At 45.3% G+C, this 17,389-nt stretch overlaps 1 protein-coding gene across 3 annotated transcripts; it reads left to right on the top strand.

Moving 5' to 3' along the window:
- ncoa6 (nuclear receptor coactivator 6) lies at nucleotides 1–15,626 on the top strand. Of its 3 annotated transcripts, none has more exons than XM_036533125.1 (15): nucleotides 1–291; nucleotides 1,974–2,268; nucleotides 2,687–2,842; nucleotides 3,362–3,484; nucleotides 4,999–5,127; nucleotides 5,296–6,099; nucleotides 6,197–6,343; nucleotides 7,026–8,334; nucleotides 8,430–8,551; nucleotides 8,732–11,965; nucleotides 12,190–12,243; nucleotides 12,542–12,572; nucleotides 13,374–13,415; nucleotides 13,706–13,878; nucleotides 14,738–15,626. In XM_036533125.1, the coding sequence occupies exons 2-15, from the start codon at nucleotides 2,019–2,021 to the stop codon at nucleotides 14,788–14,790; spliced, it is 6,627 nt and encodes a 2,208-aa protein (XP_036389018.1). In that variant the 5' UTR covers nucleotides 1–291; nucleotides 1,974–2,018; the 3' UTR covers nucleotides 14,791–15,626. The 3 variants fall into 3 exon arrangements, with proteins under 3 accessions (XP_036389018.1, XP_036389019.1, XP_036389020.1); XM_036533126.1 differs by having other exon boundaries at nucleotides 1,971–2,268; XM_036533127.1 differs by lacking the exon at nucleotides 13,374–13,415.
- Nucleotides 15,627–17,389: the final 1,763 nt, after the last annotated feature.

Genomic DNA, 17,389 nt, shown 5'->3' with positions numbered 1-17,389 from the left:
AATAGAGCAGCATGTAACGTAAAGTGAAGGCGATTGTTGTTGGGAAATGACCCATATAATAAAAAATTGTGTACTTTACATTGTTCACTTGAACGCATTTACGCATGTCATGTGCATGAATGTTAGCAGAACGTTCTGAGAATAGGAAGAAAACGAAAGAGGGAGGGAAATCTCGGACTGTAACCCTCCCTTCTTCCCACCCACCCCCTGAGTGTTGTCACAGTTGCCTGATCCGTGTTTTGTTAGCTAGCGTTAATGAACGGGAGGGGTTATTTCCAATGGAGTGATCTGGTAAGTGTTAATATATTTTATGTACATGATTAAGTCGATGTAAATAAAACTAGAGCATGCCAACTAAACAGGGTACTTAAACAACATTGTCTGCCTACCGGCTGCAGTACTTCCGATGCTTCACTTCAGCTAACGTTAACTTGCCAGTTTAGGAACCGGTGTCTGCCAAGATACCTCGCTAGCAAACGTTGTATTCTACCTAGCAAGCTAGCACACTACATCACCTTGTTAACTACAGCTATCTTGTGGCGTCTGTGGTGGCGTAGCGAGTAGCTAGTTAGCTGGCTAGCTAACCCAGGGCCTGCGATGGGCAACTTGAAGTGCATCGAAAATCTAAGCCTATTTTGAGTAGGAAATTAAAGCCTCAAATATGTGAAATACTGCTAAGTGCAATCGATTTTGCACGTAAGTGTTTTATACATTTTCCCTGGCTATTACAGACGTACCGGTGTGCATATGGATATTACAGTAAGCTAGTCAACGTTAGATGGTTTACGCAAGGAAAAGCGCGTTACCAAATGTCATTTTGGAGGTTTCGACGGTTCGGATTCATCGTAGAGTAACTGGTTAACTAGCAAGCCTTGTAGCGAAATGCTGCATGCACTCTAGAGTCTTTATAATAACTTTTTGATTCTTTATATTAGAGAATGACAAATCGACAAATGGATGTTCCTAACAAGGTAACTAACCTTAACTTAGTTAATGTTAGTCATTTTGAATTGACGTAAGCATTACTGCGCAAGAGTTCGTTAGTCCGTCTAGCGAGCTTGCTAACATTGAGACAACTAGCTAACGTTAGCTACATCGAGGTATGACGAAAATTTATGATGGTGGGCATCGCTGTAATTCCTACACTGCAGATTTAGACTAGCAGGCTAATTGTTATCTAACGCCAATTATGTTGTCAAATCAGGAATGATGTGGGTAGCTCTTCGCTATGAAGTAGCTAACAAGCTAGCTAGCTAACATAATTTCGTCTATCATGGTTAACAGTAGCTGGAATCTGCATGACCTCCATTTCAACGGTAGTTGGCTTGCTAGCTAGTATGGATTGGAATTGCTAGAAACTGAGCCTTATGACTCAACATTACGACCGATTCCAGTGCCAGAATTAGTGTTCTACATTTATGTTAGTGTGAATCTGTTGTTAGGTTCAGTATTTTCATTTTTCTGTGATATGATCTGCTGTTCTGAGTTTCTGAGAGAAAACTAGGAAAACTAATTAAACGAATAACAGTTTGCCAGTTTGTAATCGGTGATTTCTGTTTGAGGTGCCTTTGAGTAGTATTTCTGTGAAATTTCTGCAAAAAAGCGGTCAGTGTCTTTTCAGTTTTATATCACTGAATACGGTGTGTCTCCTGCCTTAGGTGTTATGTGACGGAAACAACCCAATTCTAACACTGACTCAACTATATCACAAATGGTAGTAAATTGATCTTATATTCACGGAACTGAATAAAATAAACCTCTGAGTGGACTCTATCATTTGGCCTCATGCTGGTTCTCTGCATGATGCCCCAACACTGTTGAATGGTCAGTTGTACGTGACAGTTGATCTGTGTACCTATCCTGGCCACCGCACAAGTGTGCAATAATTATGTCTTCCTCTTGTCATGTTTTGGTTCTTATTCTTAATATCCTTAATATGCCTCTGACAACATGACATCTCTGGTGCCCAGCAGGATTGACACTGTCAGACCACGCTAACCCGTCCTTGACAAGTAGCCATGGCGCACTGTCGGGTTCCAGCTGAGCCTCACGGGAGGACAGCAGCACCTGTGGATGATCCCGAAATGGACCAGGACTCTGGAGTGGAAGATGATGACAGTAACCCGGGCATCAGATTACCTTGCGGATCCCACACCCAGGAAGAGGAATCCACTGTTTTCATCGCCTTCCAGGGAAACATGGAGGATGAGGACTTCCAGGAGAAACTGGAGAACATATTAAATGGTGTCCCTGGCATGCTGCAGCTAGGTAAGGCAGTCTGGGTAACCTCTGTTTGAGCTTCATCATGCCGTGTAATCACCAAAGGTGTATCAGTTACATATTTTGTTTCATGCACTTTTACTGGAAATCACCTGACACATCTTAAGACTAAAGGAAAAATAATCCTGAAATTTGCGACAATAGTGCTGTTTTTTTTTTTTTCACATTTAATGTACTTTAGTCTTTTCAGATATTAGAATATACAGTAATTATATCTCTATTATTCTGTTTTATTTGTTGGTAAGTAAAATATCATGCTGTTGAAAGACCTATAAATGCACATATATTGATCTCACAATTAGTTGGCAAGCTGGCCTCATAAGTAAGCCGTTCCCATGCCGTGTGGGTTTGTGCTGACATACCGTCACCTCACACCCTGACGCCCTCCTTCACGCCCCTGTTCCAGAGTCTCAGAGACTGCAGCCCAAGCGTGTGGAGCCCTGGAACAGCGTGCGTGTCACCTTCAACATCCCACGCGATGCTGCAGAGCGCCTGCGTCTCCTGGCGCAGAACAGCCACCAGCAGCTGCGCGACCTGGGCATCCTGTCTGTCCAGATCGAGGGTACGAGTTGACCGTGTCCTTCATTAACACCGTACCGACCTGAAGGAATTTGGAATATGTATAAATTAGTAACTTCTGTGTAGTGTAGATTGTCGTTAGATTTTGTCCTCTCTTCGTCCTCTCTTGAATAAATAGAAAAGCCATTTTGCATTTGATGTACTTTGTTGATTGCTGTTCGAAAGCACCATATACATATATGCCTGTATGTACAGCGGAAAGAAGTGGCACAGTGGGCACACTGCTAGCACCACATGAATACAAATTTAGTGAGTGAGGAATGCGGAATGGATTGTTTTCTACCTCTGTTGTGCAATACTTTAATAAAAAAGTAACTGTATTGTGATTCTTTTCAGATAGGTGCTCACGTGTAATAGTCAGTAGGCTAATGACCATTTGTCGATGCAGACAGAGCTGAACAACATGACTAAAATGCTTTCGGAAAGTCAGCTGTTAGGCTGCTGTGCTCCCTTTTGGCTGTCCAAAAGGTGTACTGGCTTCACTAGCTTGTTTTACATTCAGGTGAAGGTGCTATAAATGTGGCCATGGGGCAGAACAGAGCCCAGGAGGTCAGGGTGAATGGACCCATTGGAGCAGCCAATCAGATGAGGATGGATGTTGGTTTCCCAATGCAGCAAGGCCCAGGTAAGAAGTTGCATTATGGTGAAAAAGTGTTTTTGGATTTTTCTTTAGCACTCAGTCTTTTCATTTTTGATTTCATTTGATTATAAAAGAGCATCATAAAGTAAAAAGATATATCAGTGACACATCAGTGTACCACATAGTACATATTTAGTATGTAATTGTAAATGTAGTTTAACAATTACATGTAATAATTTTAATGATGAAAGTGATAGGCTAAGATCTCTGAAAAATTCACTTTGCTTCTGTTTGTCCATGGACTAAATAAACTTGGTATTCATGAATAAAATCAGTTTGGTGTGTGCCTCGCCACATAACGCATAAAGCAAAGTATTAAACTTCTGATGTACTGTGGTGGTGGAGCCTCAAAGTTATGCAATTTACAAGTCTCACTGAATTACACAGTTCAGCTCTGAGCTGTAGTGCCTTTGCCATATCTGAAATAAAAATGAACAGAAAGAGACAACTCATAGGTACTGTCCCAAAGAGGATTTTTGCTCACTTGCCCTAAGCACTTCCCCTCAGTATTGCCTTGAGTTGAGTGTGTTCCAAACAAGTAAGAGGAACTGGAATAGCTTCCCCTTGATAGCTGTTTTATACCAGATTTCCTACTGATGGTATTACATTTGACTGTATCAATGAATATTTCATACACAGTCGTACAACATTGGTTGTATTGGAGCGAGTGATTCTAGTACTTCTAATAATTTGTGAGCAGAAATTGTGACAGATAACTTTGCTGCTGGATTTCAAGGCTCAAACTGATATAAATCATGGTGATATTTATCTATCAGTCAGCATTTGTCAAGAGTTAGAAAAATTAAACATTTTATACTAGTATCATTAGTGATTTTTGCAATAAAAAACATGTTTATTACCCTTGGCTACAGTGTATAGCTAGCCTGCTGAATTTAGTTATGAACAGTGTAGTATTTCAATTGTTATATTGCAAAAACTGAGAGATTAATTAACTCTAGTTTTAGCAATATAGCAATTGTTCATTTATCTGTCTTTTGAGTCACTCTTGTTCTGTCATGAGCCAAGGTGCTCGAATGATGACTGTGCAGAGTGTCCCAAATGCCCTCCCAAATAACACCTTTGCCCTAGGCCAGCATGTGTGTAGTTGTGTGATGTCTTGTGAAGTACGGTCTCAGTTACACTTCATCCATTCAGGTGGATTGGGATGCAGCCATGGGTAACTAACAAAGCACTAGAGGGTGCTACTGAGCACTGCAACAGGGTAACCCACCCCATCTCTGTGGAATGTAACCAGTTATGTTCCACTGCCATTATTCTTGACTAATAGCACAGCCCAAAAGCAAGCAGTTCCTGTTCTGTGTTTTACTTCCCTAGCTCATTTGGAATGCCTGATGTTTCTGGCATTTCTTAATTTCACTATAACAGTGACATTTTACACAAACAAAAATCTTAGTTGAAAGAAAAAAAATGTAAAGTATAGTTCTATCTCTGTTGAAGAATATTCATGATTTACGTTTTTATGCAAATTTTCTGTGCAGGAGGCATTCGCATGAACAACCCTTCGGTTCCAATGGTGCCACCGGGTCCTGGTATGGCGGGTCAAGTGATGATTCCTGGGGGCAGTGGGCAGATGCAGGCAAGGGGTCCCCGGCCCCCCTCCCAGCCTGGTAAGGGGCCTAACACTTCCTGTGCCCATCCCTTTTTTACATTGTGCGCTAGTGTAAACAGATCAGTAGGTTCCTTCAAATCACAGTTAAGCAAAATAAATACAGATTGGGCTACAGCGACAATTACAGTGTGTAATTGATTTAGTTTACTCTGTGCTTTACCCTCAGACTCGTTGGACCCCATGCTGGCAGGCCTGGCAATGCAGCAGCAGCAGCAGCAAGTCCACCATCCACAGGCTCAGCATGGCCCGAACTCCATGCCACCGCAGGGTCACCACATGCAGGCTATGCAGGCCAGCCGCCAGCTGAACCCAGCTGCTTTGCAGCAGCTGCAACAGCAGCACCAGCAGCAGCAGGCTCAGCTTGCACAGCTAGGTGGTGCTCGCACACCTTTCAACCAAAACCAGATGCCTGTCCCTGCTGGCTGGAACCAGCTTCCCTCTGGGGTCTTGCAGCCCCCACCTTCCCAGGGACCTATGGCTACGGCCTGGAGAAAAGGGCCTCCGCAAGCTCAGATGGGACCACGTCCCTCCTTGGCAACAGTTCAGACGCCTAGCCACCCTCCACCTCCATATCCCTTTGGAAGTCAGCAAGCTGGCCAGGTCTTTAATGCCATGGGACAGCAACAACAGCAGCAGCAGCCAGGGAATCCTCAGTTTGCCACTCCTCAGCCCAAGGGGATGCAAGGACCCCCAGGAGCGGCTGGGCAGAGGGGGCCACCTCCTCCTCCGCCACCATCAGCAGCTCAGCAGGGCCACCTCACTGCTAAGTCCCCGGTCTCTTCCCCGTCGCCGTTCCAACAAGGCTCTCCTGGAACTCCACCAATGATGGGCCCACGTCCCACTACGCCCCAGGGCTTCCCCCAAGCTGTAGGCTCTCCCGGTAGGGCGGTGCTGGGGCAGCAGGGGAACGTGCAGCCTGGATTCATGGTTATGTCCCAGCAGGGTCAGGTACCCCACACTGGAATGGGAGGTAGGTGTTTCTAACACAGACCAGCAACACTTTCTGTGTTTTAGCATTTCATTGTGCCACCCTTTTCACAAGAAATAAACTGGTCGTTTCCTTGCAGGCATGTCGAAACGTATACCTATGGGTTTCCCCAATGCACAAGGCAATCAGAACTTCATACAAGGTCAGGTCACACCGAGCACAGCAGGGACGCCTGTGTCCGGCACCAACCCCCAGCTACAGAGCAGCCAGAGCATGCAGCATACAGGTACAGCTGTCCTTCACAATGTAAATGTAAGGGTGGTGTTGTATGTTATTACCAGGTATTCTTGTTACCTCCAAACCCCTGTCTCAATCATTGGTCTGTCTTGTTTACATTTGAACAGCCAGTTTCTTTGGCAGGGAACATTATTATCAGAAAAAAACATACTGTTCTTTTTTTAGAATGATGGGTGGCTGTTTTATTCTGGAGCTTGGAGCCAGACCTGCTCTCATTACTGAATTTCTTGAGCAGCATGCCAGTTACATTATGGAAAAGAATATTTGCTTTGAAATATATAAAGAAATAAGCAAAAGCTGACATTCCACAAAATTGGCATGTATTGCTATAAGCATTTGAAGTATGCAAACCATTTTGCAAAAGATTTTATAGGAGGAAAGAGGAAAGCAAAGAATGTCCATTGCAGTCTGTAGTACACAACAGGTTACTGCTACAAACTGGGCAATTCAAAGAAAGGCATAAAGCTTCTAAAATGATTAGGGAATGCTGTTGATGGTTTGATGGATGGAGACCACCATTGTGAAATTATGCAATTTTTTTATAGGATCCTCTCTGCAGGAGGTCTTTATAGGATCCTCTCAGTCTGTCTGCCTCATTCTCGTTTCTATTTGTAGGGGTTATGATACCCAGGGTCCACTGAGTTTGTGATTCCGTTATAATGATATTTCAGGTGTTCAGCCCTCTGCCTCAGGACCAAACCATATGCAGGGTTCCCACGGTCAGCCCAACACCATTCAGAACAACATGATGGGCCTTCATAGTGGCATGTCCAGCCAGGCTACAGAGACTACCACAGGGGGAACCATGGGGCAGCCCTCACAGGGTCTCCAGTCCCAGATGATGGGAATGCAGCATCAGCCCATCTCCTCCTCCCCTAGCCAGATGGTGCAAGGCCAAGGAGGAGGCCAGACAGTCCTGTCCAGGCCACAGCTTGTCAACCAAGGGCAGATGATGATGGGTAGCCAGAACATGGGCCCACAACGTGGAATGACCCCTCCAAAGCACATGATGCCCCAGCAGGGCCAGCCGATGATGCAGGGTCATGGGCAACTTGTGGGCAGCCAAGGACACCAGGCTATGCTGCAGCAGCAGCAGAATGCCATGATGGAGCAAATGATGGCCAATCAGATGCAAGGAAACAAACAGGCCTTTGGGGCTAAAGGTCAGTCTGCAGTTATGCAGGGGCAGATGATGCGTGGCCCGGCACCAAATGTGCAAGGTAACATAGCTCAGTTCCAGGCTCAGATTGCCCAGCAGCCACAGCCACAGCCACAGCAGCAGCAGCAGCAACAACAGCAGCAGCAGCATTTGCAACAGCAGCAGTTGCAACAACAGCATCAACAGATGGCTCAACAGCAACAACATCAGCAGCAGCAACAACAGCCACAACCCCAGCAAGTTCCAATGAATGGGAATCCTAACCAATCCATGGGCCTCCATGGACCACAAATGCGACTTCCAGGAGGCCACCATTTGGTTCAACAGCAGCAGCAAAAGCAGCAGCAACAAGTGGCTCAACAGCTACAGCAACAGCAGCAGCAGCACTCGCAGCAGCTAGGGGACACCGGTGGCACAGGAGACATGGCTCTGCAGCAGATGCTTCCTGACATGCAGGCCCAGCAGCAGCAGCAGCAGCAGCAACAGCAGCAACAGATGATTCCAGGTGCCCAGCATATGCAGGTGGGCAATGGTCACTTCCCTGGTCATGGGATGCCTTTCAGCCCCCAGTTTGCTGGACAAATGAGTATGGCAGGTGCATGTGCACAGGGTGGCAACTTCCCAGGCAACAAGGATGTGACCCTCACTAGCCCTCTGTTGGTCAACTTGCTGCAGAGTGACATTTCTGCCAGTCAGTTCGGTCCGGGTGGGAAGCAGGGAGCTGCCAACCAGGCCAAACCCAAGAAGAAGAAGCCCCCACGTAAGAAGAAAGCCAAAGATAATGGAGTGTCGACAGGAGAGCAGTCTGAGCAGGCCATTGGGTAAGACTAGACTTTGCTTTTCATTGTCCCAATCATCTTGTGTTCTTGGTGCCGATGCTTATGAAATCATTGAGGGGATTTGGATTTATCCACAGCAGTCTTGATGTGCAGCCCCCTGGAATGGAAGAACCTGAGGCACAGGGCTTGAGTGGAGATCAAGGAGTTGGAATGGATCCCACTGGCCCAAAACTCTCTGACTTCCCCAACAGGCCCTCAGGTGCTTGACAAAAAATAAGCCACGTTGTATAACCTTTGTCAGTTTGTTTTAAAATTATAATTCGGACCGTGCACTAGTTTTTATTTTCTTGTGCTAGCTCTCAAATAACACTAAACCTACTTAACCTCAGCCGTGGTTTCTTTAATTTTAAAATAAGCCTGCTTTTTTGATTTCTTTTAGGGTTTCCGAGTCAGCAGCTTGACCAAAGGGCCCTACAGCAAATGCCCATGCAGTTCATGCAGCAGCAGCAGCAGCAACTGCAGCATCAGCAGCAACAACAACAGCAGCAGATGCAGAGTCTACAGGTTCCACCTGGTCAGGCAGGAATGATGCCCCAAGGCCAACCCCAGATGCATCCACACCAATTACAGTTACAGCAACAACAGCAGCAGCAACAACAACAACAACAACAACAACAACAGCAGCAGCAGCAGCAGCACCAACAACAGCAGCAGCAGCAGCACCACCACCAGCAACAGCAGCAGCAACAACAACAGCAGCAGCAGCAACAGCAACAGCAGCATATGATGATGATGCTCATGATGCAGCAAGAACAAGCTAAGAGCAGGATGCCTGTATCCCAAGGTGGGCACACACCCAGGGGTCTTGTAAATCTAGTAGATGGCCAGAAGATGCCTGTTTCTCAGCAAGGCAACATGCCAGTGATGATTAACCTTCAGGGGCATGGGGGCATCCCACCATCCCCAGAGAAGCCCAGGGGAGGACCGCTCATGGTAAACCCACAGTTAGCCGCTGGTGCCAGGAGGATGCCCCACCCTGAGGGACCACAGGGGGGCCCAGTGCTGAGCTCTGAGGAAGTCTCTGGTATGAACACCCTGCAGGAGAGGTCCGCCCATGAAATGGGTCAACAAGGAAACAACGGTGCACCCCAGCTGGTCGTCAACCAAGGTCCCAACCAGCACCTTATGAAGTCGGGGCCTTCACCTGTCCCACAGCATCAGGGGGCAAGTCCTCAGCAGCAGCAGCAGCAGCAACAGCTGCAGCCGCAACAGGCAGGCCCCATGCCAGGCTCGCACAGCCTACATTTCCCCAGCATTCCCACCACTTCACAAAGTTCCAGACCCAAGACGCCCAATCGAGCCAGTCCCAGGCCATTCCACCACCCGCTCACTCCCACCAACCGCCCACCCAGTACAGAGCCCTCTGAGATCAGCCTGTCCCCTGAGAGATTAAATGCCTCCATCGCTGGCCTCTTTCCACCCAAGATAAACATCCCTCTGCCTCCCAGGCAGCCAAATCTGAACCGTGGTTTTGACCAGCAGGGTCTCAACCCCACAACCCTGAAAGCCATCGGACAGGCACCACCCAGTCTGAGTTTAGGAAATAACAACAATAGTGGTCAGCAGGCATTCCCTGCGGGTAATAGTGCAGCAGCTGCAGCTGGGAAACTAGACAAGCACTCCACTGGAGGCCCCACTAAAAAAACCACCCCGGGCACTGGTCGGCGACCCAGCCCAGCAGTGACCCGCAAAACTACTCCCAGCCCAGGGAGGCAGAAAGGAGCCAAGATTTCCCTCACCTCTCCTCCACACCAGCAGCCCATGGTAAACCCTCAAAACATCATGATTAATCCCTCTCATGTCCTCTCCAGCCCAGTTGCTGCTCCACCAGCAGTGCTGGATATACAGCAGGCACATAACCCATTGCAGGGCGTCCATGGTAATCCCACTGAAATGAACCAAGTGACCTCAGTAGAGCAGCGGCAGATGGTCCGAGATCCTCCACTGACAAAGCTAACCAGTCCTCATGTCCCACAGGAGCCTAAGAGTGTGATGGAAGAGCCAGTGGTGTCAATGGCAGACAAGGTCCAGCCACAGACAGCAGCCCAACAGGGACCTAAATCTGATCCTCCACTTGCACTCAGGGATGCCCCGACCTCTCTTAATCAGTTGCTGGATGATTCCGGTATTTCCACCGTTCCCATGAAACCAACCCAGCACAGCCCTCCTGAAGGAGATCGGGGCCAGAGAGGGAGCCCTCGTGTCCCCATGGACCAAGACAGCCAGCGGAATTCTAGCACTTCTCACAGCTCTGACACCAGTGCTCTCTCCATGCTGAACGACCCTGAGCCCAAATCTAAGATCAGTCCGATGCCAAGTCCTAAATTACATGCAAATGTCAGTCCCAATGTTAAGATTAATGTCAGTCCCAATCCAGCCTTAAATTCCATTCCTAACTCAAGTGCAAGTCCCATTCCCAACCCCAACCTCAACCCAAGCTCTGGCTCTACCTCTATGGCAAATGTTTCTACAGTCTTGCAGAGGGCTTCATCATCTACCACTATCCCTCCAAACCAGATCACAGTCTTTGTCACTTCCAACCCGATGAGTTCAGCCACTACAACCTCCCATGTAGCCCCCACTTTAGTTTCCACGGTAGTTACCCTTCCCACTAAGAACCTAAGGCCCCAAGAGGGGAGGCAGACACCCACTTCCTCGGTTGCTAGCACTCGTCCCACCCAGTTCATCACTACTCCTGTGTTCATCAATTCCATCTTTCAGGTCCCTGCCTCTACCATGTCATCCAGTACAAACGTCATGTCCCAGTCAGGTACTATGGTGGGGCCAATAAAGATGTCAGCAAACATACAACTTTCCCCAGCCTCCACTACAGCCCAGCCCTCCCTTAATAACATGACCAACAGCCAGGTCAGTCGTGCACTTGCTGGACAGACCCAGAGGCCCCCCAGTCAGTCAGCTCCAATGATGCCACTTCCACAACCTCAGCAGCCACCTTCTGGAAAGCAGGATTTTAACCCTTCCGAGCCTGCTGTAAAATCCAGCCCTTTGGGGCAGCAGTCTCCCCGTCCCACCGGTGCCACTTTGTCACCATTCTCCCAGCCTCTGGCATCTCCTCCTGCCTGCGCTAGCCCGGGAGCTGCTGCCACTGCCCGGAGGAGCCCCATGTCCCCTACAGCTGCCTCAACAAAGGCCAAACCAGCCCAAGAGCTTGTGTCCAAGACAGGCACATCTGGGTCTGACCCTCCACAGAAAACCAGTGACCAGCTGACTCGACGACCTGAGGTGATGGCACAGCCAGAGCAAACTTCTGGAGAGGCACCGATTCTGGCCTCTCCTGCCGCGGTTCAGATGGACGCAGTGGATGGAAACATGCCCTCAGCCCCTCCGAAACCCCTTACTCCCTCCGTCCCAGCTTCTGCCTCGGTCACTACCACTGCCACTGTCCATGTCCCCACTCCGGCTGCTGCTTGTTCTCCAGCTGTCCCGACAGTACCTGCACCCCCCAACCCTTCAGGTAGCTCCTCAACAACATCTACACCATCTGACCCCATCAGGGGTCAGAACCCCCCTACAGTGGTGGAAACCAGCAAGCCATCTCCACTGAGTGACATACCTGAAGCCACGGGATTCCCAGAAAGCAGCCAGGACTCTGGTAAAGACACATTTGTTATCTCTTAAGATACAGATAGCATGTAATCTCTTAAACTCCTTATCAATGCTGTATTTGTATATAAATAGTATGTTTTGTTTACCCTGTTATGAACCTGGGGAAAAACAAACAACTGCTAAGAAATGTGTTTGCATACATCACAATGTGCATGTCCTTTTCCTTGTTACTTTTGCTTCATAATGTCTGTTCTATCATTTTCTGATCAGGGCCTGTTCGGCCAGAACCTCCACAGCAAGAACGGCCTGCTTGTGAGAAACGAGGTGAGTTTCTCAGAGCAGCATATGACTCGTATTAAAGTTCATAAGGAAAGACTGGAACAATACCATGGCGTTTAACTTGGCATGAAAGAAATACAGTGTTTATTTGAGTTACACACAAGGTCATTTCGATTATTGTTTAATATCAACATTCTGTGAAAGTACGGGTGAGCCTTGATAAAATGCCCTATGCTGAAAAGACAGAACTGGGGAACTAGTAGTATAAAGTCTGTGGTTTTTAAAATGGTAGTATATTTAACATGGAATCATGTGAAGTGGTTAATCTTTGTCTTTTCTACAGGAGGTGAAGTCCCTACTGTAACTGAACAGGGGTAAGATGCACTACAAATGTATTTCAGAATAAATAATCAGCTAAAAATCATCAAATAATTATGAAAAAGAACTTTCTCTTATGTATAATGTTTTACACTTATGGTGTGCAGTTTCAGTCCTTGAAGTCTCTGATCAAGTAGGGTGAAATGTGAGATTCAGTCAAGATGTAGTAGCAATATATCAAAATTCTGGATTGAATAAACGCCTAACTTTAATCTCCTCCTTTTGTTGATGTGTCTGGCATCTCTGCACTTCAAAACTGACATTTTATACAATGGTGGATAAAAGCATGGAAAAATGACATACATTCATGAGTATATCCACATCCTGGCTTGTGTCTTTTCATGGTCAGTGACCTTTTTGTGGGGGCGTAAATATCAGTGTGGCAAAACTCAAGTTTCAAAATTGCGTGACTGCAGATTCGCAGTGTTCTCTGGACTTACCTTCCAACAGAGATCTTTATCCCTCCATCTTCTTCAAAGCTGGAGTGGTTACAATTGCCTGAAGAAAATAAACAGAGTCAGCGAAATATTAAGGCCTCAGGGGAAGATCAAATAGAGAATGTGAAGATCTTAAACTCATGAACTGGAGCTGTGCACCACTTTTGGATCGCATTTCTTGTATGTCTTTTAAAAGTCAGCATCAAAAATCATTCTCCAAAAATGATCCAACTACAGCTTGGGCTTGATTTCCAGAGTCTAGGAGGCATTTGGGGCACTTTGATCAGACTTTAGATTTCTCACATAATTTGTCATTAAACGCTACAGTATTTTACTGCTGTTTTTCCACTTCTATAACAGATTGGTAAAGAAAAGAAAGACGCCCGTCAGCCTTGCCCCAAGGTATGTATGTGTGTGTTGCTTGGACATACACACAATGTCAGCCACTTCCAATACTGTTGGGTGAAGACGGACGTTATCTGTGCTAGGTGGGGAAAAACAGCTAAAAGATGCCCCAGTCAGCAAGGACTGGAGCGCTGTTGAAATAAAACTCAAGCAAATGGACTAAAAATATCAACTAAAGCTCTGACAAATGCCATTAAAAAGCATGCAGGTAATGATCAATTAAAATGCCCCAAGGTCCAATGCCGCCTTGCTCTTATTAATACACACTCTCCCCCGGTCAATTTCAGGGATGCAAAGGGCACCCCAGAGAAGGTTAAGGGGCCAAGCCGCCGCAGTTCACGGGCAGAGAAGGAGTCTGAGGACGGGGCCCAGAATGCACTGGAAGCATCTGACAGTGGGCAGAGGAAGAGGACCGCTAGGCCAGGCTCCGCCTCCTCCACCATCGCCACCACTGTCAAAGGTATGAACACACTGATTCAAACTCATCTGCATTTACATGACATTGGAAAAAGGTTACTCGGAGAAATGCGTAAGTAAATAATGTGGCAGAGGTGAAGTGAGTAGCTTGTGTGAGCCCTGCGTAAAGCCCTAGGTAGCAGGTAGCAGGTAGCCGAGTGGTTGCAGCAGTTACGTCACTCCCTGAGACCTGGTTAACTAGCATTGTTGCCGTTGCCAGCTGCCTTTAGCTCAACTGGCAACGACGCTGGCCACACCCGTAACAGAAGCATACAGGACAGAATGATGTGCTTTTCAGAGTAGTCAATACTGTCAGATCTTTGCATTAGGTCTGCACACTGATGCAGGGAGATGAATGAACTCGTTTTTCTCAGCTGAAATAGATGCATTGCTGTCCCCCTTTCCCTGAGCTTCCTGAACAGGTCAGGAACTGACAGCAGCTGCAAGAATGCTGATGCAAACAAGAAAGAGCACACATACCAGTCCTTAATCCTGCTCATTAGCTGCCTGTATGCTTTATAATTGATTTTTTGAAAGCACTTGGAAGGTTTCACGTCAGAATACATGACATAACCATAATAATAATGGTAAATGAAAGTATGCATACATAATGAATTTATACGTACATATGCCTCTTATATCTGTGTGTGTTCAACCACATCTATAGGAATTCAGGGGAATATTGATTAAGATCCGATAAAACTTTATTGATAATTTTAACTTCATTAAGATAAAACTTTATTGATCCCGAAGGAAATAATAGGCATTGTCTCTTTAATTAACAAGGTACATCTGACATCTTTGTTCTCCTGGATTTTGTTTTACTGAAATTAAGCCTCTCTCCCTCTCTCTCATCCTCACAGATTCAAACACTGGTGCCAGTCCTACACAGGCTAAGCGAAGGAAATCAAAATGACACCTGTACTGTCAACCTGTGTATTGTAAATGTTTGTGAATTGTCTTTTCGGCTTTCTTCCCATGTGTTTTTCTAAAGATGAATTAACCATGTACAGATAATTGTTTTAATAAGAATTATGATATTGATGTTTGTCTCCCGCTGCAATGTGAGGTTTTTTTAGAAGGTTGTTCTCGATTTGTGTTTTCAGATGCTGGATTAATTACGTTTAGGGTGCTGGTAATGAAAATGTCACAAGCCTATATTGTATAATTTTGTCGCAAAGCTGAATTAAATTTTCTACTACTTTATTCCTATGATTAAGCGAATGAAGGAGAATATTGATTTATATAACTTTATATTGATTAAGCAAGGGGGGCAATGCATAGCAAAGTTTTCAGTGTCCTTATAAATTTAGTCGTATTTAAACTTTTTTGTTCATGTATTTTTATGTTTGGGCGCCCAGATTTTTGAAGACCTTGATAAAAATGTGAAACTGCACAGCGTGAGTGTGTAAAAAGTAATTAGATCTATAATGGGCAGCTGCAAACTATATATCATAACTACCAAGACTCCGAATGAGATGTACACAGCTTGAGAGAAGCAGAATGGGAGCACAGTGTACTACAGTTCTGTATTAATCAGTTTGCATAGTTGAAGTAGAGGGTCTTTGATGCGTTAGACTACACACCACTACATGTTATTCTGTGCATTAACAAATTTGTGGAATTTTTTTTTTTTTTTAAATAAAGGTTTTGTAAATGTGAGTGGGACCAGTGTTGATGTAGCTGTTTACATGGGCTTCACTGGACTGAAAACATCAGTGCTCACTCTGGCTCGATGGCACTAGTGAGGTTTTAGAAAGAGTCAGTACTGTTCAAATCCAGTACATTTTCATGTTTTTTTTTTTTGTTTATTGGGTTAATTGGCTGTTCCAGTTGTAACATAAATAAGAAATGTATTTATTATGTTTTTTATTATATATGGAATGTATGACAAGGTAAGTAAAAATTATTGTAATTTATACCATGTCAGTGCACTTGCTGCATCATGAGATTCTGGATATTGTTTTGCCAATACTGTTCCAAAACAAATGATCCCAGTTATGTGTAAATGCATTATACCTTAAGCAGATTAATACATCTTTCATTTTTGACAGTGATTAGGACACTGTTGCCCTCATAGAGGAAAATGCAGAAATAAAAAGAATTCATGAAAGTGTTGTATCAAGTTTTTGAAGAATAAATATATGTCCTAATTCTTGAGATGGGAAAGTAGTTGTAATTGTGTTTCTGAATTTTAAATCTGAACGAGCTCGGTTGCTGTCATGGTTGTCACGCTTGCATGTCACTTTTGAGGATCACTCCAAACATGAGCGTCTGTGTTCAAATGAGTTTTCTCTGCCTTCAAACGTAGTAGCTGACATTTTTGACCGGTTTCACTACACCACACATTGCTTCATCATGTTTGTCTGTCCTCAGCAGTTCTGGAAAGTGAATTGCAAGTCCTTGTTACATGCCTCCCTTCTCAACGTGCAGGGCTACTGTGGCATCAGTCAAGTAGAACCAAAAGATAAGAGAAAGGGTGTTTCAGTTGTTTTGATTTTCCACTTGTCAGCTGAAGGAAGTGGAAAACATTTTCAGAAAACTTGCAAAGACCTGTATAGAGAGCTTTGTTTTCATTCTCGTCAACCAATGATAGCGAACAGGATATGGTGTTTTTTAAGCACAGGGAACACTAAAAGAACACTGTCCTCAGTAAAAATTGTAGCCATGCATTTACATAAATAGAATATCTGAGAATGGTTATGTGTACTATAGTATAGTGTCTGTTTGTGATACATTATATTGGTTTAACTTATTTAACAGTCAGGCCTGTTGAAGTTGCAGAGCGGAGTGACCTGGCTGGTGTGTAGAGTCTGATGATGGATTGAAGATAGGGGGAGCCATTCCCCTCTTAGGGAGTTTAATAACAGCACTAGTTGAGGCAGACAGGCAGGGGTGAAACATTGACTACTTGGGAAGTTTGTGGGCCTGGCCATCCACTTAGATGAATTATTGAGTTTTCCCTATTATTTAGAAGTAGTAATTACTCATGAGTCAGATACTCTTATTCGGCTACGTAAAGGTCATGCAGGAATGCAAATAGTGAAAATCCTAAACTGTTTTGTTACGTAAGCACACAATAAACCAGTCACAAGGGTTTACATTACATCTCATTTGATGGTGAGGATTGGTGAAGTGTTAAGAATGGCTTCACGGATGTAGCCTGAACAGGTGAGTTTTTAGTCAGTGACAGTTTTGCAGTTTTGATGGTTGCAGAGAGCTGATTGTACCACTAGGGGGCCAGGGAGGGACTTAGTCGAGGCTGAGATGCATGCAACTGGAGATTATTTGTGAACTAATTTGTTTTTTAAACATTTTCAAATTAGCGTTCGTGTTATGAATTCCTTTTTCCACAGACCTAGCTGTAACCTGTTGAACGCTAAGTGTTTGCTGCCTAATAATCATTCGCTCGAGATATCTGTCGTGATAAATGGTACATTGTCGCTTTTGACAAGTGTTGCAGAGCCGCCCAGGTGTTTGATATTCCGCTAATTATGGGGAGGATTCACTAAACT

This window comes from Megalops cyprinoides, chromosome 7 (genome assembly GCF_013368585.1).
Source record: "Megalops cyprinoides isolate fMegCyp1 chromosome 7, fMegCyp1.pri, whole genome shotgun sequence".
Classification (NCBI taxonomy): Eukaryota; Metazoa; Chordata; class Actinopteri; order Elopiformes; family Megalopidae; genus Megalops; species Megalops cyprinoides.
This window is presented reverse-complemented; position numbering and strand designations above follow the sequence as displayed.